At 38.2% G+C, this 27,279-nt stretch overlaps 1 protein-coding gene across 3 annotated transcripts; it reads left to right on the top strand.

Moving 5' to 3' along the window:
• The first annotated feature begins 825 nt into the window (after nt 1-825).
• Nucleotides 826-26,623, top strand: HNRNPR (heterogeneous nuclear ribonucleoprotein R). Of its 3 annotated transcripts, none has more exons than XM_067311662.1 (11): nt 826-936; nt 7,492-7,660; nt 9,927-10,045; nt 10,473-10,580; nt 11,322-11,435; nt 18,071-18,247; nt 20,698-20,833; nt 21,949-22,154; nt 22,823-22,972; nt 25,014-25,135; nt 25,322-26,623. In XM_067311662.1, the coding sequence occupies exons 1-11, from the start codon at nt 862-864 to the stop codon at nt 25,932-25,934; spliced, it is 1,989 nt and encodes a 662-aa protein (XP_067167763.1). In that variant the 5' UTR covers nt 826-861; the 3' UTR covers nt 25,935-26,623. The 3 variants fall into 3 exon arrangements, with proteins under 3 accessions (XP_067167763.1, XP_067167764.1, XP_067167765.1); XM_067311663.1 differs by having other exon boundaries at nt 827-936; nt 7,495-7,660; XM_067311664.1 differs by lacking the exon at nt 7,492-7,660 and having other exon boundaries at nt 829-936.
• Nucleotides 26,624-27,279: the final 656 nt, after the last annotated feature.

Below are 27,279 nucleotides of genomic sequence, written 5' to 3'. Positions count from 1 at the left end.
AAAGCCAAATCTATTAATGGCCTCAGGATTTATCAATACAGGCTGGCTCTCAGCTCCAATAAAGTCTTTCCTGGCATGACCGAGGCCCACAGTGGCTTCGCCTGGCAACAAAAAACTCTGCAACTGACACACAGTGCTGTGCTAAAGTGTGTGCTACCTTATCTAGCTTGCAGGACTTTACTAGACAGACCTATACGGCCAAGGAAAAGCTACTGGAGCAGCAGGGTACTCCCACCCACCCACACGGCAAATTCCTCAAGGCAGAAAAGCAGCGCTTGCACAGAAAGCATAACTCAACGAGAAGCAGCACCAGGCAACTTCCAGGAGAGGCGATACCAGGGCCCTGCTCCTCACGCCCGAGGCGGGCCTCGACCAGGGCCGCCGGGCCGAGGCAGGGTCCCCGGGCCGCGCTGCGAATTCCTCACATGCGGCCCCGGGACCAACCCTGACGGGCAACGCCTTCGGCCGGCGGCTGCCTGCCCCAGGGCCCCGGCCGCCGCTCGGGATGAGCCGCCCCGGGCAGCGCTTGGGCGGCGCCCGGCCGCCGCCGCGCGAGGGCCTAGGGCGAGACGCCCCCGCGCGCCCGTCCCGCTCTCTTTGTTCGCGAGGCTGCGGGCGGCGCTGCCCCTTTAAATCCTCCCAGCGCCGGCCCTGCCGGCGCGCCGGGCTGAACCCGCTGCGCGATTGGCTACAGCGCCTCCCTCTCATCGGCCTCTGGGAGTAGCGGCGCGACCCGCCTCCCGCTTCTCACAGGCGCCGCCGGCTGCCTGTCTGAGGCGCGAGTTCCTGAGTGGGTGAAGCAGTGGTCCCTGGAAACAGTTCCGGGAAACCCCGCGTGTTGCCGGGGTCGCGCCGCCGTCCATGAGGAGAAGGAGGAGCGCGCGCCATTTGCCGTCGCTGCTTGGGCCCGAGCTGCGCCGCGCAGGCCCCGCTCCGGTGAGTCTCCGGGGGCGCCGGTGGTGTTGGGGGGCCGCCTCGCGCGGCTGGGGGGCTCCTCGGCCGGGGAGAGCGGGCTCGCGGGTAGGCCCTGCGGCGGGGTGGGCAGGCGCGGGCTCCGCCTAGGCCCGGCGTTGGCGGAGGCGGGCCTGGGGCGCCCGCGCCGCGTAGGCGCAGCGGGGCTGGGGCGCCGCTCGGTGCCCGGGCGCGGCGTCCGCTGCGCAGGCCGCGGCGGGGCGGGCGGGCAGGCCGCGCGCGGGAGCGGGCGCCGGGGAGCGGCCCGGGGGCGGGCCCTGCGGCCTCGTGGGGGGAGGACGGCTCGGCGGGCCGGCGCGGGCCCTGCATGGGGAGGGCAGCGCGGCTGGGGGCCGCCCTGGCTCCGCCCGGCCGCGCGGATTAGCCTTGCATGTGGCTGGGGAGGAAGCGTGGCGGGAGCTGTTCTTGCGGTGCTGCTAATGATGGCTACTGTGCGTTCCTCTGTGCTGGGATTCAAGTCCCTTCTCGATCCCTTTCCGGGCAGTGCGGAGAAGCAGTGTTTTAACAGCTCAGACGCCCTGATAGGCAGCTTTCATGGTTACTCTCCGATTTGTCCCGCATTATGCGTGCGGGGATTGGAAAAGACTTTGACAGAAAATGCATAGCTGTTGCCAGCGCTGTGAATAACTGTCTCTCAAATCTTGTGTAGCGTGTGTTCTGATACTGCTGGCTGTAGGGAGGGAGAACTGCACTGCACCTTCTCGCAGCTGTCAGGTTGGCACTTAGTACTTTGCTTGAGACAGTAACATTTGCCAAATACTCTGAAGGAAAAATTTTCTAGAACCTTGTTGCAAGGACATTGTTTTTCTTAAATGTTTCTTACCAAAAGATCTTTACCAAATCTTAAACCAAGTCTTGCTTAAATACTTTTTTTTTAATGGGGTTCTGGTTACTGGATCTTAGCGGCCTTGTTACCTATTAATTCTTGAATGTAGCTAATCATATACTTAAGCTATATTGGACTATGCTTTTCTCTGTGGAAAGTTGCTTGGATTTCCCCTCCTCCCCAGTACTTCACTAAAGGATCCCATCAGCACTGATATTTTTGTGCTGCAAAGGGGGTTATATGAAGTGTGTATTTTTTTTTTTGAGATTACACTTTGTATAGCACTGAATTATTTTATGTGTCTTCTAAAAGTAAAGACCATCTAACCAGAGTTTTACATCTTACAGTATAATTTCCTTATCTATGTAAACTGTAGTGTTTGCAAACTAGCAGAGACTACTTGATAATTTTGTACCCTAGAAACTGTATTTTCCATGAGTACTTAATATCCTTACCTCTCAGTTTTCTGTCTAGATGAGATCCCTATTGGGATAATATTTGAGCCTCCCAGTAATACTTAGCTTAATAGTTTTGCCAGAAGAAGCAATACTCTCTGCTCTCATAGACAAAGATCTGCAAAACTCTATAAAGGGCAAGTTTATCAGAATTATGCTCACTTTTGTTGGAGTGTTGTTTTGAACTAGAATGTCATGAATGTTGTTCTGTACAACTCAACCAGGTGAGCTATAAATGGCCAACTCCAGGACAAGTGAGGGTATATAGATTTTATAGTTCAGGTTAGCAAAATGTAGTAGGTACTGATTCAGTCCGTATGTGTATTTTAATGGCACTGATGGCTGTTGTGCACATTGCTAACCTGTTGTGGTAAAGTCATCTCTTGATGGAGGGGCTGTTTATACTTGCATAGATACTGAAGCATAGTTTTGGTGGGGGCTGTGCTAGTCTTTTGATTAGGATAATGTTGGAGGTTCTCAGTTTTTTCTTTCCACGGCATTATGGAATGAGAAAGACAAAACTCTGTGCTGGAGGGGTGAGGGTGCTAACTACTCATTGCTGTAAAGGTAGTCTGTCAATGAGATGCTGGTAAGAAAACTTTGCTAATGTGTAAAGGCCATTACTTTTAAAAGTGTGATGACTTCAAAAAAAGTCTTCTCATATACCATACCAATGAACATTTTAGTATATCATAATTAAACTATTAAAATACATTTTCTGTGGTTAAGTAGGCTACGGTACAAATGAAATGGCTCTAATGCTTACACAAAGAATGTTAAGGGATGTGCTAATCACTTTTGTGAGCAAGTGAGGTTTTAATAAACTCCCAGTTCAGTTTCCTAATCTAAGATCCTGTCTTCCCCTTGCTTATATATTTCTCATCTTCATGCTTTGACAAGAACATTAAATGCAAGACTGATGATAATTTTCTGGGGACTAAATTTGTTTTCTTGAGGTTCATTAAAAGAAAAAAAACTCAGTCTAACACCCTCCCCCCCAAAATTCTATTTTTAATGCAGTGTAACTCAAATGGTTATTTTTTCTCTTTAGACCTGCAGGCTATGTATTCGTTAGGAGGATTAGTAACATAAGCAACTTGAAATGGCTTTGGGGCAGAGTTTTTATGTATGTCCTATGCTTCCTGTTCACCTGAGCTGAACAAGTACAGTTTAGTTTCTTCATGAAATCAAAGTTAAACAGCAGAAGACTGGGAACAGTATTGTTGGATAATCACTGCAAAGTTGGTTATGACAATTTAAAATCCCTCTGCCAGAAATTGCCATTTCTGCTTGTTTAAGCTGTTACTAAACATGTTTTGAATTAATTAGACTGAATTTATAATTAATTGGATGAAAGTATGCTCAGATAGTCTGAGGGTGACAACCTCTGTTGGAGGGATAGTATTAAAAATTGGGAGTAGTAACATCACTGCTGTTTCCTCAGTGTTGTCTGATAGGAGCTGAGATCATATGCCATATGCTATCATGGTCAGATGTATGTTAATTAGTATTTTTCCAGCAAGAAAAAATTATTTGAACCATTTGAGTTATTTAAGCATTGGCGGGGGCGGGGGGATTGTTTCTGGGTAATTTAGAAGCACCTGTAGTTCTTAACCTGCTACCTGTTGTATGATTAGTTCTTAAGAGAGGGACTAGTCACTTGGCAAACTAGTCTTTTGAGATGTAGGATGAGCAGAAATTCCAAGCAAAAGGTATTGGAAGGCTAAAAATATGTTTGAATATCATTGAATATTCATGGCATTTAAAACACATTTTTGGCAATCTAAAGTTGCCGCTAATATGTACTTACTGCTGCTCATTTGGTAAGCACGTTTTTATGTAGATGCTTTTAAATTCATCCACTTCTGCATGTTTTTAAAAACAAATGCATATCCCACACATACTAATATATACATGATCCTTTGCTATTATCCACACTTAAAATCTTTGCAGTTCAACCAGTCTCCCTCTTCTCTAGATGTTTGAGTTACTTAATGTACATGAAAAGGTCTTGAGTGCAATATTTGTATACATATCAATTTTGTCTGCATATATGTACTTTTTTTTGTGGCCTGTTATAAGCTGAGTCACGTGGACATACTGCACGTGTAAACAGAGATACATATCACTCTTCTTTTTTTCTTTTTAAAAAAACCCTTTTAAATTGAGCAAAAATACTAAAAATCTTTGTGTATGTTTTCCTTACTGATAAAATTCAGGAAAAATTATTATTTTTCTTATTAGCTACATCTGGCTCACATTATCTAGAGGGAGAGTTAAATTATCTTTCTGCTACATTTTCACCTGTACATCACTTCTGAACTTGGAGTACAGATTCTGGTGTTGTAAGAGATGTAATTTTACTTGTTGGTGATGATTCACGAAGAAAAAAAATCACTCTAATCTTGGATTTCAGGCCAAACTTGCAAAGCCAGCAGAGAATCTATTACTATAACTGTGAAAAGGAATGTATTTCTTCTGGGTGCTGTTAGGACTTAAGTATTCTTTATAGCTATGTCACTTTCAGAATGTTCCAGATTAAATTCTTTAAGAAACTTTTTTTAGTTAAGTTTGTGTTACAGGAAATAGCTAAAATTTGTACACCTCTCTTAACTTTGGAATGGTGAACATGCACTGCATTTGACTTAAATTCTTTGTGAGAATACTAGTTAATTAGTTAAGTCAAAATCTAGTAAACTAAAATGCTGATAATTTAATTTACATTGTCTACATACCTATGTAGTAAAATACAAACTTAAAGCATTTGATCAGCTGCAGTGCTATAGTAATTGGATGTATATTTGGGCTACATGTAGCCCCCCCATATTAATGTATGTTTGTAATGAAGGTAATAAAGCTATCTTTTCATGCCATTAGGCTGCAAATTTTGCCTGTCATAAGTTTTGAGTTGAACTGCGGATGAGGTTTTTCTACTTAGAAACAGTAGCTGTCAACCTTGTGTTCAGTTATAAGCAAGATAGAACATATTTAGCAAGACTAAACTTGTAGGAATGTTGACACTTGAAAACTAATCTGGTTTCACAAAAAACACAAATATGTTCAGGGAGCATCACCATAAGCCATTGTCGTTTAAAAAGTGCTTAACTGTTTCAAATAACTTTTTTCTATATTAACATGTTTGTTTAATCTCGTGGTTCTTTCCCCCCCCCCCTTCTCTGTACAGAGAAGATGTATATGTAACTGATTTTATAAGAGGTAGTAAACAGGTGAAAAAAATCGGTATCATCATTTGTATATCTTTTTTTATGTATATTATCCTATGCATTTTTAAGAAGAGGGATTTAGAATAGTATTGTACCTTGAGCACTTTCAGCTTAACTAAACTTCCCTGCCCCCACGTTGTTTAAAGTTTGAGATCTTGCAGAGGCTCTCCAACAAGTAGACATCTAGCTGATCTTGTTTTCCCTGATTTTTTTTTTTTCTATCCATACCTATAGAAACTTTATGTTGATTTAGTGTTTTGAGAGTTCAGTTAACACTTCTAATGATAGGTAAGCATGATTGTAGCCTTCAGGTAGCGTTTTTTTCTCCTGTAATTAGGATATAGTCATGGTTGCTTTTAAGTAATTAATTTTCAGTTTCTAACTAAACTGAATTGGTTAGAAAGCAATTTCTCCTGGTCAAAAAACGGAATGTGTGTGTATGTGTGTATGCACGTATCTGTGTGTGTATGTATATCTATATATGTGTGTGTGTATATATATGTGTATATACATACATATATGTGCGTGTGCCATGTAGCTACGGAAGACGTTGTATCTTTTCCTTGCCAATTGAATATTGGAGAGTGACATCTGATAGAGAAACAACATTAGGTTCTGTTATGGCATTCTAAAGTTGCCCTTCAAGTCAATACAGTTTTAGAAAATTCCACTACTTTTCTGTCTGAAGAAAAGGTTTTTTCTTTTTTTTTTCTTTCTCTCTCTCTCTCTCTCTCTCTCTCCTTTCTAAAGCTTGCAAATCTTCACCCAAACAGTTCATAAGCTTTAGTTCAGAAGGGGTGGATATACAAAGTGACTGTTTTAGGTGTGGTTATTTTTGGAGGCTTGTTCTGCAGTAGAACTATTTAGCATAGTAAATAGCTTGAGGCTTCAATGTTTTAAAAAAACTGTTCTTGAATCATCTTCATATCTGTATTCCAGTACTTACTGCGTTGCTCCTACCATGCTGCATATGTCTCTCTGGTTATCATTTCACTGCTGATCATTTACTTCTTCCCTATCTTTTAAAGCCTGAGGCTCATTTCATTTCTGAGCTTAATAATTGGTCATCCTAACATTCTCTGCTGGGTAGTTGAATTGCCTCTTGTCAGCCTTTTTATTTGAGAATACTAAATATCTGTTGGCTGGCTAACTGAGAAATTGAAACTGTTTTTAATCAATTGGGCAAAGCCCACTGGAATTGTCTGAGAAGATAGTTGTGCATTTTTCAGTGCACGTATTTGCAATCAGTTTGTTAATTCTCGCATCAAGTTTTTTTACATATACGAGAACTCAAGACGCTGCAGTCATGGCTTCCTTTTAAACCAGTAAGTTATAGATTTTAAAAAGTAGCTGTGATTTGTAGAGCTTCTATTCAAATAAATCTGAAAGCATGGAAACAGCTCAGTTGTAGATTGAAATTATAATGTGCTTCAGAGTGCAATTTTTACTCATCTTTATTGAGTTCTGACAGTGTTGTGAGAAAGTGTTTGGCTAGTCTTATGTAACATGTTGGGTTTGAAGGAAGACATGGCAACAAGCTAAGAAAGTGAAAATTAGCAAAGAAGTATTGACATTTTGATATGTTAAGCTACCCTGCAGGGTTATATGTTCACTAAATTTTACATCGTTGTTTTAAAACTGGAGGAATGGGAGATGAAAATAGTGCTAGCTCTTCTAATTCTTCTTTAAAGGATGTTATATCGTATCCCAGTACTTTCCAGCTGCTATGGTAACCAGTGAACTTACTGACAATCAGCAGATAAAGTTTAGACATTGCTATGTACATGAAGTACATTTAAAAAAAAAATGTGAATTCTTCCATGTACATTTTCCAAAGTATTAAGGGTTGTAATTTCTTTTGAAATTTAGATCAGCTGCATCCAGAAAGTATTAAATAAAACTTTGATACAGTTCATTTGCAGCATGTATACAAATTAGTTTAGATAAATCATGCATTGTCCTACAAACTAGTTATTTCTGGCTTATTGTAATATAGCTCCTGAATTTTTTCCAGCAGCATAATAAAATGGCTAATCAGGTGAATGGTAATGCGGTACAGTTAAAAGAAGAGGAAGAACCAATGGATACTTCCAGTGTAACTCACACAGAACACTACAAGACACTGATAGAGGCAGGCCTCCCACAGAAGGTGGCAGAGAGACTTGATGAAATATTTCAGACAGGTATAATATGCATTTCTTGTTTCTGACTGGTTATGAAAGTGAGGGCATACCATTTTCAAATTTTTATAGATTAAGGTTTAAAAATTCATTGTTTTTGATCTGTGTAGCTCTGAATGTTTTGCTACTTTGACTTCCCTAAAGGCAAATTGGGTTTGACACTGACTAATTACTTGACACATCCTTAGTGCTGTATGTGATATCTTAGTTGCTTTAGGGCACAGAGCACTAGTTTGTTAGACCTTGTCAAACAAAGATGTGTGTTTGAGCATACTAAACTGTACATTTTTTTTTTCTTCAGTCCAAATCATCATTTTGCTTTTACTTTTCTACTGTCAACTCCTCACAGTGGTTCTTAAATACTGGAAGGCTGGATAGGTGACTTAGTGAGGGAAGCAACTAGCTTGTCTTGCCTGGGACTACATTTGAATTGAGTCTGCCTGTGGATTTTGTGTTCTCTCTAGTTCTGAGTGGACAGTTGAATCCATGATGGTTATTACATTGAAATGTTCAGTTTGACACAGACTGCTTTTTGACAAAGTTGAGGACTAAGCTATCTAGCAACTTGAGTAATACCTTGCTGGTAGCAAGTGGTCTCTGCAAGTGCTAGAGAGAAGGCTTCTTTATAGAAAAAGGTTTTTCTATTTTGTTTTTGTAATGCCCTTATTGTTTTGTCCTATAAACAGAAACTTTCTTTTCCTCTTTAGAGTGTGTTCTGTGAACAGATATACAAGATGCAGTAGAACTGCTTCATGTGTTTATCTCGAATGCCTTGGTGGCAAGATGACAGTTTTTGTTGAAAAGAGTCAAAATTCCACTGACTAAGTGAAGGCAGTTCAAAAACAATACCTTATCCATCTTCAGTATGATATTCTGGCTCACATGGATGATGTCTTTTGGAAGTCATTCACAGTGAGCTTCATCAAGCCTTTGCCAGCTTTTATTGGCTGTAGACATGCACTTTTGAACTGTGATCATGACAATGTGCACTTGATGGTTTGAGAGTAGGTGTAAATACCTGAGCAGAGGAACTCGTGGGGCTCTAGCTGTGTTGCAGTTAGGTTGTGTTGTGAGGAGTTCTCAAAGGAGTTAAAGCTTTTCAGCCCAGAACCTGACTGCCTAGTATAATTCCATTGCATGAGCAACTTCTGAAAACATTTATTCACATTTCCTTAATACCAACTGAAGATATTTGCATTGTGCAGGGGTTTGTCAGTGAAACAAACTACTTTTGACACCAGAGCTAAATTTGGGATTGAACTTTGGGTTTTTTAATCTGCTGAGGTCTTATCTGAAGGATGCAGGTGCCTTCCAATATGCAGGATCACTTCTGAAATGTAGTCCTTGGGCTTGGCGCTACTGTGCATTTTTGAATTCAAGCAGCAGTTAAGTAATCTGTGTATTCTGGAGATAGAGTTGTTGTAAAGTGTGTGGAGTTCTTGATTATCTGTCCCTAAATTTCACTGTGTGGTTTAGAAAGTGCAAATCTTAATGTCTATAGTTCTCGCACTCCACAGCATATGCAAGTGCATTACAAAAGGAAAGAAAGAACCTATAAAGATTCTTAAATTGAAAAAAGTGCTTCAGAACTGGTCCAATGTTTCTTGGGGGAGACTGCACCTGTAAAATTAACATTAGCCTGTTTGGGTACATAGCAGGGCTCGAAATAATACCTTTTTGAATTCTGGCTGTTGAACTGCATGGACAACAAAACGAGTTAAAAAATAGACATGTAAGAAGTTCACTGATTTTGCTTTTTGAAGTTGGAGGAAAGTGAATAAACGATTCTACTTCCTAATATTTTGTGGGATAGTGCTTTGTAAGTGTTTGGTCCTCAGTCAGGTGGCTCCTTTTTCACATAGGATACATGTGATGTTCACATATTAGCTTACTTTAGAACAGCTCTATTCAAGAGAAGGAAGTGTGAAACTGAAATTCATAAATCTATTAGAAGTGAGCCAGAGTTCATTATTTCAAACCCTGATGTGTAATACTGCTTTTGTGCAGCAGATTTGATTCCCAAATGTTCGAAAACTGTTACACTGGAGTATAATCTTGCACTTCAGTTAGTGCTTAGGTATATACATTTTAATTTAACTTTTTCATTGTACTCATGTTCTTTCATATGCTTGTGTAGGAATATGTAATTGATATTAAATGTATAATTCTCTTTATTGATATGGAACGTAACTTTTTTGACTTTAAAAGCAAACTGCATAGTGTATGAAATTAAGTAGAAATCTGTAACTTCTTTATCTTTAACTTTTAGGGTTGGTAGCTTATGTCGATCTTGATGAAAGAGCAATTGATGCTCTTAGGGAATTTAATGAAGAAGGAGCCCTCTCTGTATTACAGCAGTTTAAAGAAAGTGACCTGTCGCATGTACAGGTAAGGTGAGAGCTCCAGGAGTATGAGCACATAAGTATAAATAGTGTTCTGACACTACTCACAGGAGAGTTATTACTTAAAAGTTCATTTGTGTTCCTGTATTCTAATACTTCAGACCCAAATAACAAGCCTGTTAAAAATTGCCTTAAATGTGTAGGTAATGAGTGCAAAGCAAAAACTCTCAGGTGGTAAAATGAGTGTGCCATTGAGAAAATAAGGTAAAAATACTACTTGGAACCTGATAGTCTTTTCAGTCATACAAGTTTGTTCAATTAATTCCTTTAGAAAACTTCTAAAGAATTCTTTTGGCATTTTGTTTATTGTATTGGCTTGATACAGTGATTTCACAGTATGGAGTGTAAGATTCGGTGGATTCCCAGGGCTTTTCATACACCCAATTGAATTACTCTATAAATTGTATCTACAGAACAAAAGTGCATTTTTATGTGGAGTTATGAAGACCTACAGGCAAAGAGAGAAACAAGGAAGCAAAGTACAGGAGTCAACGAAGGGACCAGATGAAGCAAAGATCAAGGTAACATTTAAAAAAAAAAAATATTATTCTATACTGGAGAATTAATATATTACCTGTACACAGACTGAAGTAATTTTGGATGTCCTTAAAAACCATCAGTATTATCAGAATAAGTATGTTCATGCTTATGCTTTAAAGAAATTTAAGCAAGATAGAAATTCAGAAGAGACAGTGTCTGCTTGTTTGAAATGCAAATCTACCTGATTTTACAGTTACCAAAATACATAAACTTAATCTTGTGTAAGGACTGTGAAAACATAGAGGTCTGCCTGAGAAGATTCATTTTCGTCTTTTAAATTAAAGTTCATATGAGCATATAAAATTATTATGAGACTAATTGGACAATTCAAGAAGATTGAGTCTGTATTAGTCAGTGTCTTAAGAAACGATTAGAATTTTTCAGTTATGCAAAAACTGAGGTACAAACTAGGTGGGAAAAAAATTGCCTGGTATTCTGGAGTGTTGAAGGTGCTATGTACAATGTTAGAGTAAAACAGTAAATAAAGAAAAAGAAAAATGGGTTGTTCCCAGTCACCTCTGTCAGTATGAAACTGATTTTGCTATTTGTGTGGCTTCTTAAATCCCCCAAATATATATATTTTTTGATCCGTATGCACTTTGTTCTCAGATGTGGCAAAGAGCAAATAAGAAAGTGTTTGTCTTGGAACATTTTATTTTATTCTTCATGTTTTTTAACATCTGCTACCCCTATCCCCTAACTAATGTGACTCTTTTTTTCAGGCTTTGCTAGAGAGGACTGGTTACACTTTGGATGTAACCACAGGACAGAGGAAATATGGAGGCCCTCCTCCAGATACTGTATATTCTGGTGTTCAGCCTGGTATCGGAACAGAGGTTAGTATATGTAGACTAACGTGATTGTTATTTTGTATTTTTGTTTGAAGTGCTATATTAAAAATACTGGAAAATAAACTGTATTACAAGTGAAAGTTTAAAGCATTGTAGAGGAAAGTGTGCTTCTATGTTTTTGTCTTAACAAGTGTTTCTTATTCCTGAGTAGTTTGTGGAAAACAGTATAATAGTTTGGTGGAAAATGAAAGTGGAGTATACTGGGGAAGGCTACACAAAATTTCCTAAAATATAAATTAGATCACTAAATTGTCAGACTCCATGGTCCAACTTAACATAGCTTAATAAAATGACTAATGTAGGTATTAGCTGTATATCTAAAAGCATAACTAAAAAGTATTTGGCTGTTATTCATAATGTAAGTACGATTTGAGGGACAGCAGCAAAGATTATTTCATGCAGTGTGCTGAATGTGAAAAAGACTTTTCAGTATTGTATAAAGGTACTCTTATACAAAGTTTTGAAGAGGGCAGCTTGCATTAGTAATTATTAGTAAATGGTTTATTTGCATTTGCTTCAATCTATACAGAAACATCTGTGAAGCTTGCTTGGACTGATACTGAAACTATCACACGTTACAGATGCCCCTAGTGCAACAGTATCCATGTCCTAAATTGAGAAACAAGCTACATGGACTCTTTTTTAAACTTTTTCTTTTCTGTGTTTTAAAAGATGGTTTAGAAGTCATTAACCAGTTGAGTGTTGTGTGCCAGTGTGATTAAGTGCTGGTAAAAGTGTTACTTAAATGCACTGTGCCTGGTAACTGAAAATACTGGATTGATGACTGAAGGTATTTTCTTTTGTCTGTGATGATTAGCATCTTTAGGAAGTCACAGGGAAGAGTATGAAGTTGGCTAGGCTATTATACTATTAACAGTATGTTTTTATCCTTTTAAGTCTCATGAAGTTTGCTGGAACGGGTAACTTGTGGAAACTCCCCTAAGATAAGGACATTAATGCTTCTCCGATGAATCAGCGTTAGAGTCTGTAGCAAAAGTGAACTGACAATTTACAGAAATCATACCTCTACCAAATTAAATTAATCCTAGCGTTTTGCAGGATTATTTCAAGACTGATTACTTTAGGAATACTGCTTGGTTTGACTGGCTGAGATGCTGAACACCCTGCCTAAACTGGTATATGCTTTATTATATTTAGGCTTAGCTCTTGCTGTTGGATTCCAAGGCATAGTACTCAACCTCCTAAGCCTGATATTAAGATTTGGCAGACTAGGAAGGCATGTTCAAATGCATGGAGGTTATTGTGTGGCAGTTTTTCCCAGCCTGAGATTTTTCTTTTAAGCATATGGTGACCTCTTCTGTCTTATCCTCACCACTTCCAATCATATAGGAGTGTAAACGCTGCTTTTCATATTTTTCTCCACAATATTAGAAAAGACGCAAGATAGAGCCTTTTCGATTGTGGCAGTGAATCTTTTGTCTGAAATTTATTTTAAACAGTGCTATAGCTCTCACAGCTTGCAGCTGCTCAGATATGTCAATGCCAAAACTGTCACTGATGTCAGTAATGGCAAACCTCTTCTTAAGGGTATCCAAATACTGTAACTGATTTTGACTAAATGTGTGTTAGGTAATCTTTTTTTTTTAATTACACAGACCTATGGAGTCTTTCTGCTGTAAATATTTGTATATCAAATAATTAATTTTCTAGCTCATGAATGCTAATTTTATTGTAGGCTTTTTTTGCTGTTCTGTTTTCTGGGCTTAGCTAATAGAAAAGGGTTAGTTATAGGGTTTAGCTAAAGACAAGTATTGCAAGCATCTGCTAACCTGAAATGCACAGATTTACTTCTCTAGACTGTGGTTTACTGGGGAGCTGCGCTGATGCAGTTTTTGTCTTGCCTGACTCGCTTCTTTCCAGTGTGAGCATGCATGCTTGCTACTCTTCTGCGGACAGATTACATCTGCCGAACAGGCAGGAAACTTTTCATTGTTCGTTTATTTGCTGGCTGGGTTTTCTACTGTTTTAGTAAAGTTTTAAAGCTTAATCAGCTGACAAAAGGTTCTGAGCCTAAAAGCTGCCATAAGGTAACCAACAGGAGACTGTGGCTAAATGATGGGGATCGTGAGCTGCTATATTAGTATTGCTTATGAAACTGCGTTTGAAGTATGCATTTAGGAAGGGTTTCTCCACTTCTAGTTAACATGCCCTGATTTTGAAGCTAGTAGGTGGAAGAAGTAAATTGCATTGTCAGTTAGAGATGGACGCATCAGAGCATGATGCGGCTTTTCTACAATTCCATGGACCAACCTATTGGGTCATGAGTCTTCAGCGTCGAAGTGTAATTCATTACATGGCAACTCTACTTCTGACTCTCCTTCAAGATCTGCTTCAATATTCTATTTAGGAAAACTAACCTTCATGGATGTTCAGCATGTCAAACACTCACGTTTAAAAATTGTCACACTGAATGTTTTGATGAAAGGATTATGTGGGAGAAGCTGTCTAATGTATATATGCAAGTGGGTGGGCTTTAATAGCAGCTGGATCTTTTGGGGATGTGATTCTGTAACTTAAAAGGACAAAGCAGTTACAGCTGTGTGGAAATTTGGAGGCAAATGTAATTGAAACAGGATTTAGTATGAACTTATTTTAAGACTTGTTGCTACAACGTAAAGCATTTTTCATTATAGTGAGGTCATAAGAAGTTGGTACTTAGATGTTTATGAAAGTGTTTATTAGATGAGAATGGAAACAGTTATGTGGTCTTTTTGTTTTCCTCTCCCTAGTCTCTCCTTACACTTGCTTTCTCATTTACATCTGAAAATGCTGGTAATTGCTTATCCTCAAGAGGCTTGTACAGTGCTGCTTTGTTTTGTTCCTAAAGTTTTCGGAGACTTCTAATTCAACGTTTTTCAGTGATGTGAAATGAAAACTTGAAACTACTTCTTAATAGATGATTATTTGCCTGATACATGCTAAGTTGATCACATATAAGGTTATAAATTTATGAAACAGTTTAGGCTGTATAAAATTGAGGCCACATGTCTTTTTCAGAGCTGAAATTTACTGGATAAATATATGATGACCATGGACTTTGAATGTGTTTGGCAAAAATGCAGAATTACTTTTAGTTCTATGAATGGTAAATTGGTATTGCATCTGCTCCTATATGAGTGCATGGTCAGAATTTGTGTAAAGTCAGAGAATGATTGTGAGGTTAACTTGTCAGCTGGAAAATGTTACATTATATGCTGAAGATGTTGCAGTAAGTAAACTGCTTTTGTCAGTAATAAATTGAATGGGAAGACTCAGACGATATAATAATTCTCTAACTTAGGAACCAGTGGTATAATAAACTTGGTGGGAGTTGAACTAGACAAAGGTTTTGCTGGATTTAGTGTACAGAGAATGTAACTTTTATACTGGAAGAATGTGGAGGTTTAGCTAAAACTCTTGTTCCTTAGAATGTCTCTCTTCCACTGAAAGGTTCTTGCACTGTAAGTACCAGAATTTCTGTTCACTTCCTTATTTTTATGAAGGCTGTAGATTTGGATGAATTCAAGCAGTCATGTGGCCTACATTAATTTAACATTTAAATCTGTCATTTAAAAAGGATTGACTGAACATGAAGCACTATTACAAGGAGATGAAGTTTTGAAGAAGCTCTTACAACACTAATGTACGCTTTTATTGGTTTGGGATGGCAACAGAAGCAGCTCAGTAGTTAAAATAATTGAAAGATGTGTCATCTAGAATGCCGAAGTGGTTTGCCTCCCTGAATAATGCGTAATGCCCTGGAAAGTCCGTTGTTCATGAAGCAAATTGAAATCCTTCCTAGTTGAAAGAATTTTCTTATTTAATCTAAAACAGTAATAAGAAAGAAGTAAAATGGGGTACTTTGATGTACAGCTCCTTTAGGAAGCCAAACGGGAAAAAGTCAGTCTAATAGTGATCTCAGTGCAGGCACAGAGGTGAGGCAGTTGCATCCTACTTAAACCAGATCTGTGTTGCATCACTAGTAATGCCCATTTGCAAAATTTTTTCCATAGTACTTTTGTGGTAGAACTGTACAATGAAATAAGACATCTGATATTTACATTTTTTGGTATTTCAGAAACTCTTTTCAAACTTATTAGCATACCTAAAGAAAGTTATTGCGGATGTTTCTTTAGACTCTTGCAAGATATCTATGTTGCATTTGTCATGTTTAGTATTGATCATATAGTTGGTATATAAAGCTTACAGGTTCAGAGTGAATTCACTTTAGAATTATCATTAATCTCGTAGAGACATTTAGTCCTCCCAGAACAGATGTGAAGCTACTCTAGAGTATAGGTCAGATATCAATCTGTTCAAGTGAAATCCTTAATTTTGTTCATCCCAGCTCCTGGAGTGTATTACCTGAGTTGAATTGTAATAGCAATCTTACAGCTTTGATGGTGGTCTGAAGTTTGTAGAGAGAATAATATTTAGTTTAGAGAGTGAACCAAGGAGACAGGAAAGAAACAAGGAAATAGAGAAGCTTTAAGGAAGGTAAATAGCCGGAAAAGTAGTGGTTTGTTTTTGTTTGCTTGTTTTGTATTTGGGTAGGGTTTTTTCTTTCTAAGGCAGAGTAGTCATCTGTTTTGGCACATCATTGTCTGTTGAGTGACTCTGAAGTCTGAAGCAAAGAATTTAGTGTGAACTTTTTACATTTGACTGACCAGTTTCAGTTTGACTGTTCTGTTGACAGTTTCACCGCCTTAATAGCCAGTTGCAGTTCCTGTTTTGTGCACTTCCATGAAGGTACCATTTTTTGTCTTTGAACTTTGCATGTGGGATTTGGAATGAAATGCTTATGATAATAATGTAATGACAGTAGAAACATTTTTTGCAGCAATTTCTTAGCCTTTCTTAAGAAAGGCCTCTTGGCTCTGGCATTAAACTTTTGTTCAGTATGAGAGTGCCGTTCCTTTTTCCCCAATAGCAAATAATGCTTGGCCAGTTGGTGTTCACAGTGACCTGAGAGCCCAAGCTACGTGAAAGAAACATTCTGGAAACTGAATCTCTGAAAACAGAATCTCAGGAAGATGTGTAATACAAACATCCAAAGGTTCTAGCTTTCCTTTGGAGGAAAATAACTTGTATTCTACTTTTTTGTTTGTTTTATATCAGAGTCATGATATTGTCCTCAGAGGTTTGTTCATATCTGTGCTTATGAGGGTATTCTGGGTATCTTCAGTTTTGGTGTTGTCTGCCAAGTCTTCAGTACAGGATGTGATTATTGGCAAGGCTTTGCCTAGATGGGAAAGGCTGGCTTCTACTAGGTTGTTTTACTATGACTAATGTTTGAAGTTAAGAAACCTAACTCATGTTTAGATGATAGAGTTAAAACCAAAATATGCAAAAATAAGAGTGAACTCTACTTTACCTTGGTAAACTGTATTGTCCAAACTAATCTTTAAAAAGATGTTGTTAGAAGCTCTATCTAGACTACATTTTTAGAAGAAAAAAAATTATGCATGTCTTCAGTCAGCTTGGAGAGAAGCTTGGGTAAAATTGGTAGTACCACAACTGAATAAAACCCTGTGTGATGTAGCAGTATTTACAGTAGTTAAAACAGTCAATTTAGCAAGTGTCTGTAAATATTGGGGAAATTATTAATAGTTTGTCTGTAACTCGGGTGGATAAAAGTGTGTGTTTTGCAAGTTTTGATTAAAATGTTTTAGAAAACTGAATTGTCTGAAAACAATAATCTGTAAAGTCCTTCCTACTCTTGAGCTAAAGAGAACTTATTTCCATGTTTTCAGTGCTACCAACTCTTAAAATGATCCATCTTTGGCAGACATGGTAACAAAATTCCTGCTGTAGGAAAGAGTCACTTGAAGGGCATTTAATTTAAAATAAATAGAATTTGATCTTACTGGGATTTTTGCAAAACTTACCTGTATCAGCAGTTCAAAGATACTGAGAATTCAGTGAAGAGCTACAGTGTTTAAACAATTGAAAAAAATCTTTTCTAGTGAGACCTCAGCTGAACCGGTTAAACTGCTTAACAAAAACTTGAACGAACGTGAATAGTCATCGCTCTACATAAGGAACAAAAATATGAGGACTTCAGATTTTCTCAGACAAATATGATAAGATTCAGTTGGTGTAAGTTGAAATAGAAATCCAGACTAGAAATAGTATTACAGTGTATATTAAAAGTGAAAATGACCACTGGGGCAACTTACTTAAGGATGTTTGTAGACTTCTCCATGTCTGTAATTTCCTAATCAAGATTGGACTAGGAAATGATTTGGGAAAACTGCAAGAACAAGGAAGTGCTTTGGCCTGGGGTAATATAGGATACTTTACTAGATAATCTGTAAGGTTTTTGTTCTTAATTGCCAAAATTGTAACCAGGTAAGGCCCATTTACCTCTTCAGTTGTAGAAATTTGACCTTTTAATTATAAATAACAAAACCACATTTTTCATATGCAAAACCTAGTACTATAAGTGGGAGATTTAGAAGACTTGGTAGGAGATGCAATAATATTGTCCACAGTTAAGGCTACAGTGTTTCTGCTGTGATGATTTATGCTGCAATGTACTTACTTTCCAAGGAACTTTCAAACATTAAAAGCAAGTTTGTATTCTTGCAAAATCTTTAGTTAAGCGTCCTCTTTTTTAGGTTTTTGTTGGCAAGATCCCCCGAGACTTGTACGAAGATGAGTTGGTACCGCTCTTTGAGAAGGCTGGTCCAATTTGGGATCTGCGCCTTATGATGGATCCTCTTTCTGGTCAAAACAGAGGTTATGCTTTCATTACCTTTTGTAGTAAAGATGCAGCACAGGAAGCGGTCAAACTGGTGAGTAACTCATTTTCAGATAGGACAAGATGATGAAAACAGTAAGCATGTTGAAAATCTGTTAGATAAGGAAGTGTTTCATTAAAGCATTTATTGACAGACTCAGAATTTGACTTTCTTAAAAATCGTTTCCCAATTTGATTTGATGTATACAAATAAAGCCCTACTTCTAGAACTGTAGCCCTCCATCTGTTAGGGTCCTTGGGTGATTAGGATAAGAGTTTACTTGGTTACAGTTTGAAAAGATATTCTTTAAGCTTCACTGTGTTTAAGTTCCGTCACCTTCCTACTATAAAGAACTAATTGGAGATGCTTTGTCCTCCTCCTGCTCCAGTGGAAGAGGTCTCTGACTACGTGTCTTCCCTCCTTATGGTTCACGGTGGCCTTTGGTTCTTTCCAATAACAGCAATGCAGTTAGCTCAAATGCAAACCTGACTTGGTGTGCATCTAGAGGGTTTGGCAAGCACATAGAGCAACCCCCAGAAAAGAAAAATGAGAGGTAGCCATCAGATTGGTTTGTTTGCTTAGCCTGGCCTCTGAAGGTAGTCTCTAAGAGATGTCAGCCATAGATGAGTTTTGTGCTTGCTGTTGATATGCTGGCATATTTTTCTGCCAGAAGTTTTAAAATGAATGTACTAGAGTTTGAATAGTTAAGGTCTGACTTTATGAAGTTATTCACTGGCATAGCAGTGTAATGTGACCCCAAACATCTATTCAAGCTGAAAAAAGAAAATAAAGAAATTTAAGAAGTGGTACTAGCCCAATGTAAAGGTTTCAGAAAGAGTCACTGCATCTAAATGTTCCAGTGTTCATTTCCCTCAAATACTTCATGTATTGAGATGTAGTTGCAATTGTTGTATTGGGCTCTAAGATTAGGATTTGTATATCCCCACTTAGGGTGTTGGGTTTTTGTTTTGTTTTTATTTTATTTTTCTTGTTAATACATGCTTGAATGCCCGTTTAAAGTCACATGAAGTATGCATTTGAAATTGATTGCTTCTGGTTTCAGTGTTTGAAGAGGAATGATGGATACTGAGTTACTTTCACTTTTGAAGGAGAAAAACTTCTTCTCCATCCTGCCCCCTCCCCAGCCTTAATAACCTTCATTATCTGGGACAGGCTTGTCAAAGGTTTTCTACAGGCTAGTAGGGGAAAAGTAATGGGGGCCAGCCCATTCAAAATTTTGGTGCTAATTCAACCTTGATAGAAACATGAGGTTTTTCCAATACTGAAAATAAGTTGAAATTTCAAGGGTTTTTTTGCTTCTTTACACCATGTGAATGCTGTGCTTCAGATGTGTATGTACCAGTGGGAATAAGATTGATTTGGGGTAAAATGGCTTTATGAACTATAATTTGAAAGGCAGATTCAGATTAACTTCATGGCAGTAAAGCTCAAAATTTTACTGTGTTATGAAGCACTGTGTTATGTGAGGCAAAATTCTGAAATGTTTTTGTCTTCCCCAAAGTGATCTTATTTGATAGCTTGTGGTACTTTAACTTTGTTTTAATTCTTAATGAATATAAAGGTTATTGAGGGTATTGCTCTGTCATGTGTATGACGTGTCTCAGGGTAAAAATGGCTGAAAACTTATTCTTAAAAAATTGGGTGGATTTTCAGAAGCTGGCTGGTGATCAAACTTATGCCCATTTGAAAATCCTATCTAAGCCAAAGATGATGATGTCTGTCTTGAATTCTAGTAACCTTTTTTTTTTCTAAAGGTTGAATTCTCTGGTCTTTAAAGATCTTTCAAGGAATGTTGTTGTCCACAGAACAATCTAACTGTGGCTAGAAGTGTGATATGAAGAAATGGGCTAAATGACAGCATTTTAATTTTTTTTTACAGAAAGTTAAAACAATAGAGGTATACCATTTACAGGGTCCAAAAAATCTCTGCCATAAGAGTGGGAGGGGAAGAAACAAGGAAGCATCTTGTAATTTAGGCTTATGACTGTTGCTGAGCAAATGTGCTTTGTGTTGAGAAGCTATCAAAGTAAGACAAACTGAAAAAAGTGGAAGTACTTACAGTATCTATAATGCTATGCATTTGTGTTTCAGCAACAGCAGCAGTGATCAGTATTCAGCCCAAATACAGGAAGAAGCCACCTTTTTGTCTAGAAGTAGCTTTCAAGTGTGAGATGAACAGTATGTGAATGAGTCTACCCCCTACAGTTTGTATCTAGGTCCTGTTCCTTGTACATCAGTTTATTTCTGTAGCTTCCCTTTCAACAGAATATTCAAAGTTTTCAATGGAAAACCTAAGCTCGCCAACATTCTTCTAATTCAATGCAGACCAAATTGCAGTTGTAATAATTTTTTTGCCATGTGAATTCAGTATCAATGTATAAAGATTAGAGAGTCTGAAGGGAATAGCTGACTATGATTTTTTTGGGTTCTTTTCAACCATATTGTAATGAGTAATGCAAATGAATGGCGACTTGTTTTTGCAGTGTGACAACTATGAAATTCGTCCTGGGAAGCACCTTGGAGTATGCATCTCTGTGGCAAACAACAGGTTATTTGTTGGGTCAATTCCAAAGAACAAGACCAAGGAAAACATACTGGAAGAGTTCAGTAAAGTCACAGGTAAAGAGCGTCTTAAGTTTGTTGCACTGATTCCAAAATACCATTTTGGTCTCTCTTTTGTAGTTCTAGCTATGTGACAGGTGCTTTCAGATATCATTTAAAACTATTTCAAGTTAGATTCCAGGTTTATTTGTGGTAGAGATTTTATATATCAAATGTATTTTGTGATGGAGTATAAAGGGACTAGCTATGTTGTGAGTTTGCTTTGTCTTACTGCTTGTGAAATTATTGATGTTGTAGGATTACAATTTGAGATGGAAACAGCATGAATTAACTTGGAAAAGATGTGGAAGTCCTAGTTCTGTTATCTGTTCTAGTTTAGTGTTTAAGGATCTGTATTTTTCATCAGATCTACAATATTCTTGTCTGAGAAGCTTTTGAGGAACCTCAAAAAAAAGTATGTTGAAGAATGACAGGGAAGCAGCACAAAGAAACCAGCTGAGAGGCAATATTGAATCGGGTTAGAGGGAATTTTACTGTTCCCCAGTATATGCAGCAGGTAGGAAGAAATCAATCAGCTCATCGCTGGAAGGATGCTTCTGCTTTATATGAGAGGTTGAAATCTTGATCACCTGCTCTTCTTCCTGTAGGAAAGTTTTAATCTATTGCTTCTTTTTTAGGATTGCTATTTATAAGTACTGCAGGGAAGTGGTGAAAACAGAAGGTGAATATTCATTTCCTTATCTCTCCTCTTTTTGGAGAGATGTGGAAGAAACTCTCTCCAGCTTCCCCTGGAGGCAGGGGAGATACCATGTAGTAGTGCTGACTGCTTTTCACAAAAGTAAAAGTGGCAAAAGAATATATAGCAAATTGTCACTGTGTGAACTGTTTGTGCTGATGTCTTGCAGGGCCTAGTTTTGAGGTAAGTCTGTTTTGGAGAATTTCACCTTCTAGGCAACTGGTTTGTAGGTAAATTGGATGTGTTGTATGTGGATATCCAGTTTTGGTTTGTTTACTTCATTTTCTCACACTATCTCTTTTTCTTTCACTTCAGATGTTAAGTTCAGAGGCTGTGTATTAAAATGATTTAATTTCTACTTTGTAGAGTAGAATCTAGGAGGTTTTTTATTTATTTTATTTTTTTTAAAGCTCAATACTAAAGGCATGTTTTTCAGAGGGTTTGGTGGATGTAATCCTCTATCACCAACCTGATGATAAAAAGAAGAATCGGGGATTCTGCTTCTTGGAATATGAAGATCACAAGTCAGCAGCACAAGCTCGACGCCGCCTGATGAGTGGGAAAGTAAAAGTCTGGGGAAATGTTGTGACAGTGGAATGGGCTGACCCAGTAGAGGAACCTGATCCAGAAGTCATGGCAAAGGTAATTAGAAACTTTGTCGGATGCTGTTGTGTTTTGGAAGCAATACTAGTTTGCGGGGAGCTGCAGGCAGTTTGAGGGCTTTTTCATAGTCATCACACTAGACTCTGGCATGGTCTAAGTACTGCAAATCAGCTGACGGTGTAACACATCAGGAACGTGCTGTTCTAACTGGCTATTCACATTTAAATTAATAGTATACAGAATTATGCCGCTGGATTGGCACACAAGTCTATCTCCTTAGCATTCTGCTTCTCCTGTTAATGAATAGTAGGTGAATATTTTGAAAGAGCGCTTCTCAGAGGGAGATGACTTGGTGAAGTGCAGCACAGGAAATGACATTATGCTCTTTATCACCATGTTTTGGGATAACTCTTTGCTGCTCTTGAAGTCTATTACTAAAACTTTACTGGGACTTGTAGCATCCCAGAAGCAGAAGATCAATGTTGGATATTCTACTGATCATGGAGGGGAAGTGTGGAAGGACAGAAGTTGTAGAAATTTCATGCAGATAATTACAAGGCTATCTTTTCTGGAAGCAGGCACTGAATTTATAGGATTAACTAAAAATTGTTAATGAACAGAAGAGAGTAATAACATCTTAGTTAATGTTCATTTCCTTCGATGCATGATTTTTAAAGTTTGCAACTTTCTTACTAATCTTTCAATAGGTGAAAGTTTTATTTGTAAGAAACTTGGCCACTACTGTAACGGAAGAAATTCTTGAGAAATCCTTTTCTGAATTTGGAAAGCTGGAAAGAGTAAAAAAGTTGAAGGATTATGCTTTTGTTCATTTTGAGGACAGAGGTGCAGCAGTGAAGGTAGGTTGATTATCCTTTTTTTCCCCTAGCTGAATCAAATGTGAGCAGTTTATTTTCTGCAAATGTTTTTAAGAATTTCTTTGCAATATATAACTTGGTGAGACAATCTGTAGAACACATTTAATAACGTTCCCATTGCAAGAATTTTAATCGTAAGGATTTTGTTCCTGTGATTTCAGTAGCTAGGAGGATGTGAAACTTTCAAAGGACAAAACTGTAGCAAACAAATAGACTGGAAAAGAGATCTAGACCAATGCAGGAGAGTCTAGAGAAGAGAGGAAAAAAAATCAACCTAGACAGTTTTTCTGAGGAAACACTCACAGAAGGTATCAGTTGTCTCTCAAAGACCCCTATTTAAAGGCTTTGTGTAGTTTTTAGGATGACAAAATAGTGAACAGAAATTGCAAGGTACTTCAACAAATAACTTGTGAAAGGGAGAGGAATGATGCTAGCAACTCCTTCAATGCATCTATCTCTTTTCTTTAACCATACATGCTCCCTTGAGCATTTCATTATGCAGATTCTTAAACATTAAAGATGGTTATTTTGAGCTTCAAAGGAGTTCTAAATCATCTTTTTCTCTGTATCTGAGAGCAGTTAAAGTCATTAGTCTCTACTGTTTGTATTACAGGGGCTTGAATTTTATAGAAATCACTGCCTCTCTTGTTTTTAAATACCTACTTAGATTTTTGTGGGGGTGGGAGGGAGGTGTTATGTATCTTGAAGTCTTTTCAGAAATGCTTTATGAATATGGCTTTAGCATGTATGTCATTCATATTTAATGAAGTTGAGAAGCCAGTTTGGATAGTCTTGGACCCTGTCCAAGAGAGGGTAAGGAAGCCTGAATGTTCCCTGAAAGGGTAAGTCAGTGACATTTATTTCCTGACATGTTTTAATGTAGTACATCTTAAAAATGCATTAGCCCCTTTCTCCCAAACTTCCCAGTAGATCTTTATTCTAAATTCTCTGTTGCATTTGAGCAGCTGAACACTGCTAGTGACTGACATCCTTCTATGAAGAGTTAGACCTAAATCAGTACTAGAGCATCTCTAATAATCTTCTTCTCTGGAACAAGCTGGAATATTACCACATCTCCCCTTCTGATTTATGGCCACTAAATTGATTTATAAATCTTTTTAAAATTGCACATTTTTGTAAATAGGTGTTTGGTTTATTTAATTAAAGCATTATTAAGATATTAATGCATGGAAAACAGAATTGGCTCATTGATTTCAGAGCCAGCTTATTTTCATACCTCCTTTGGAATAAATTAGCCATGATCTTTAATATTTTGGGGAGGCACGTAGCTGTACAGACGTGTGAAGTCTTTGTTAATGCATTTACTTTACCCAGAAATACTAAATGCAAAGTAGATAACCCAAGATCAGAATTGGAGGTAGAGTCCTGATTGTAGTTGGTGCGTGTGCCACCTGTATTAAGTTCTGTATGTGCATTTGATAGCTACAAATTTCACATACACGTTACTTTTCTGGAAGATTGTTTGCCTCACTTGATGAGATCACCAAGTTTCAGTAGTCTTTTCCTCAACATGTGGCCTCAAATTCCCCCCCCCCCCCAAAAAAAAAAAAATCATTCAGAGTCAGCTGAGTGTAAAATACTTGTTGTCCTTGGAGGCATTCAGATAGCCCATTTGACTAGTTAGGAAGTCCAAATGTATAAATGCTCCTTTTCTTGTGCGCTCTTTCTAGCTGGTTTACAAGTAAGCTGAGTTTTTGTGTCAGTGAGTAGTGAGAACTTCTGCTGATGTTTTCTTTGAAATGCTTTTTTAAATAAGTGTGTCTTAATCCAATTATTTAACTTTATGATACAAAGAAAATATATATAAGTTCTGCTTCAGTGCAGCTGATGGATAAAGAGGGACTTGAAAGGACGATATGTCAAATTCTATTCAAGTAGCACAGAAATAAAGCATAGAAAGCAGTTTAATCTGCAGCAGCCCAACTGCTTTCTTCCAGTAAGTCTTATTTTCCTGTTGAATGGAAGTGAATTTTTAGATGTTTCTCTTCTAATTTTTGTACAGGCTATGAATGAAATGAATGGAAAAGAGATAGAAGGGGAAGAAATTGAAATAGTGTTAGCAAAACCACCTGATAAGAAAAGGAAGGAACGTCAGGCTGCCAGACAAGCCTCTAGAAGCACTGCGTGAGTGTTCATTTTTTGCACTGCTTAAATACTTTGCAGCAGAATTCCATTCAGTATGAGCTAGCTTAGAAGAATCTGAATCACTTTTCTCCATACTGTGTCTTGTTAATTAAGACAGGAAAAAATTGTAGCTTATTTTTGGAGACTTTTGAAGATAAATTAATGCATATTTCTTTTTCTTAATAGGTATGAAGACTATTATTACTACCCTCCGCCTCGCATGCCACCTCCTATTAGAGGCCGAGGCCGTGGAGGGAGAGGTGGATATGGCTATCCCCCAGATTACTATGGCTATGAAGATTATTATGATGATTATTATGGTTATGACTATCATGACTACCGTGGTGGCTATGAAGATCCCTATTACGGCTATGATGATGGCTATGCTATAAGAGGAAGAGGAGGAGGAGGAAGGGGTGGGAGAGGCGCTCCTCCACCACCTAGGGGGCGGGGAGCACCACCACCAAGAGGTAGAGCTGGCTATTCACAGAGGGGGGCACCCATGGGACCGCCAAGAGGAGCCAGGGGTGGGAGAGGGGGTCCTGCACAGCAGCAGAGAGGACGTGGTGCTCGTGGAGCCAGGGGCAACCGTGGGGGCAACGTAGGAGGCAAGAGAAAGGCAGATGGGTACAACCAACCTGATTCCAAGCGCCGTCAGACCAACAACCAGCAGAACTGGGGCTCCCAACCCATCGCTCAACAGCCGCTCCAGCAAGGTGGTGACTATGCCGGTAACTATGGTTACAATAATGACAACCAGGAATTTTATCAGGATACTTATGGGCAACAGTGGAAGTAGACAAGTGAGGAGGGATTGAGAATATTGGCAACATAGAATTGGCTATAGCTCTACATCCTTCAAAACAAAATTGGCTTAATGTTTCATCCTTCAGTAGCGATTGGCTGCCATTTGTATTGGGCTGAAGAATCACTCTATTGTGTATATACTCGAGTCTCTTAGTTTTCTTTTTCATAAACGCACTTGGACATTACTGGGCTTGCAGAATTCCTGAACTCCATATGGGGTTTCAATGCTTTTATCATTTTAGGCTTCATTTTAGCAGTTTAAAAGCAGGAATGGCACACTGTTCAATCATGATTTTGCAGAACCTCTGGTTTTGGACAGGTTTTTTTGTTTTTTGTTTTTTTTTTGGATTTGGGATAGACTACATAGGAGTATGCTGTACATAAAAGTAAAAGCTAGTGCTTTGTCTTAGTAGTTTTAAGAAATTACAACAAATTAAGTTTTCTTGTATTGAAAATAACATGATTGTATGTTTTGCATTCCTAGAAGTAGGTTAACTGTGTTTTTAAATTGTTATAACTTCACACCTTTTTGAAAATCTGCCCTACAAAATTTGTTTGGCTTAAAACGTCAAAGCCGTGGCAATTTGTTCCTTGATGTGATTGTATTTCCAATTTCTTGTTCATGTAAGATTTCAATAAAACTCAAAAAACTATTCAAAACATTACCTATTTCAAATTCAATTGTGTCCTAAAACATTATTTCATTGGTAATTCTTGCGAAAAACATTGGTTTTCAAAATATAACTGCCTATGTGAGTGATCAAATTCATGCAAAATTTCTTGTGCTTTCCAACATGTAGCATTGTGGACATCAGACTGAAAAGTAGGAGAAATTGCAGATAGCCCAAAGGGCACTCTTTGTTTAATTGGTGTTCAGTAACTTAACAGCATCTAATTTTGAAACTTTTTTTTGCTTTTAAAAAGTGTTGAAATGTACCCAAACATTCATGGAGATCTAGTTTAAATATAATCCTCTAATGTAATGTGGAGGAGGAAGCAGAGCCTACAATGGTGTTAATTTTATTCCTTTTTATTATGTACTGTGGAGTCCCTCTAGAGGCGGTTCTGTTAGGATCCAGCCCTATTGTATTATTCGGCGTACAAACACATAGGGAAATGGTTTTAATCTTAAGCATTTTAGTCTAATTTGAACTAATTTTTGTCTAGGGATGAGAATTATAAATTAGGTGCTGTGGCACAGTAGACTAAACTTTTGCTACAGATACACAAACATACTCTCTATATTCTGCTTAATTCTGTCACTGACATTTTGATTTGATGTTCTGCCATGATGAACAATTTGCCTTAGAATTCTCATGCCTTGTAATAAAGGCTGT

Source organism: Apteryx mantelli, chromosome 27 (genome assembly GCF_036417845.1).
Source record: "Apteryx mantelli isolate bAptMan1 chromosome 27, bAptMan1.hap1, whole genome shotgun sequence".
NCBI classification, from domain to species: domain Eukaryota; kingdom Metazoa; phylum Chordata; class Aves; order Apterygiformes; family Apterygidae; genus Apteryx; species Apteryx mantelli.
This window is presented reverse-complemented; position numbering and strand designations above follow the sequence as displayed.

Excerpts from the sequence above, each read along its gene's own strand:
- HNRNPR (XM_067311662.1), top strand. The coding sequence starts at position 862 with ATGAGGAGAAGGAGGAGCGCGCGCCATTTGCCGTCGCTGCTTGGGCCC. Across the intron at positions 7,661-9,926 it reads TGATGAAATATTTCAGACAG|GGTTGGTAGCTTATGTCGAT; the intron begins GTATAATATGCA and ends TTTAACTTTTAG. Across the intron at positions 22,155-22,822 it reads ATCCAGAAGTCATGGCAAAG|GTGAAAGTTTTATTTGTAAG; the intron begins GTAATTAGAAAC and ends ATCTTTCAATAG.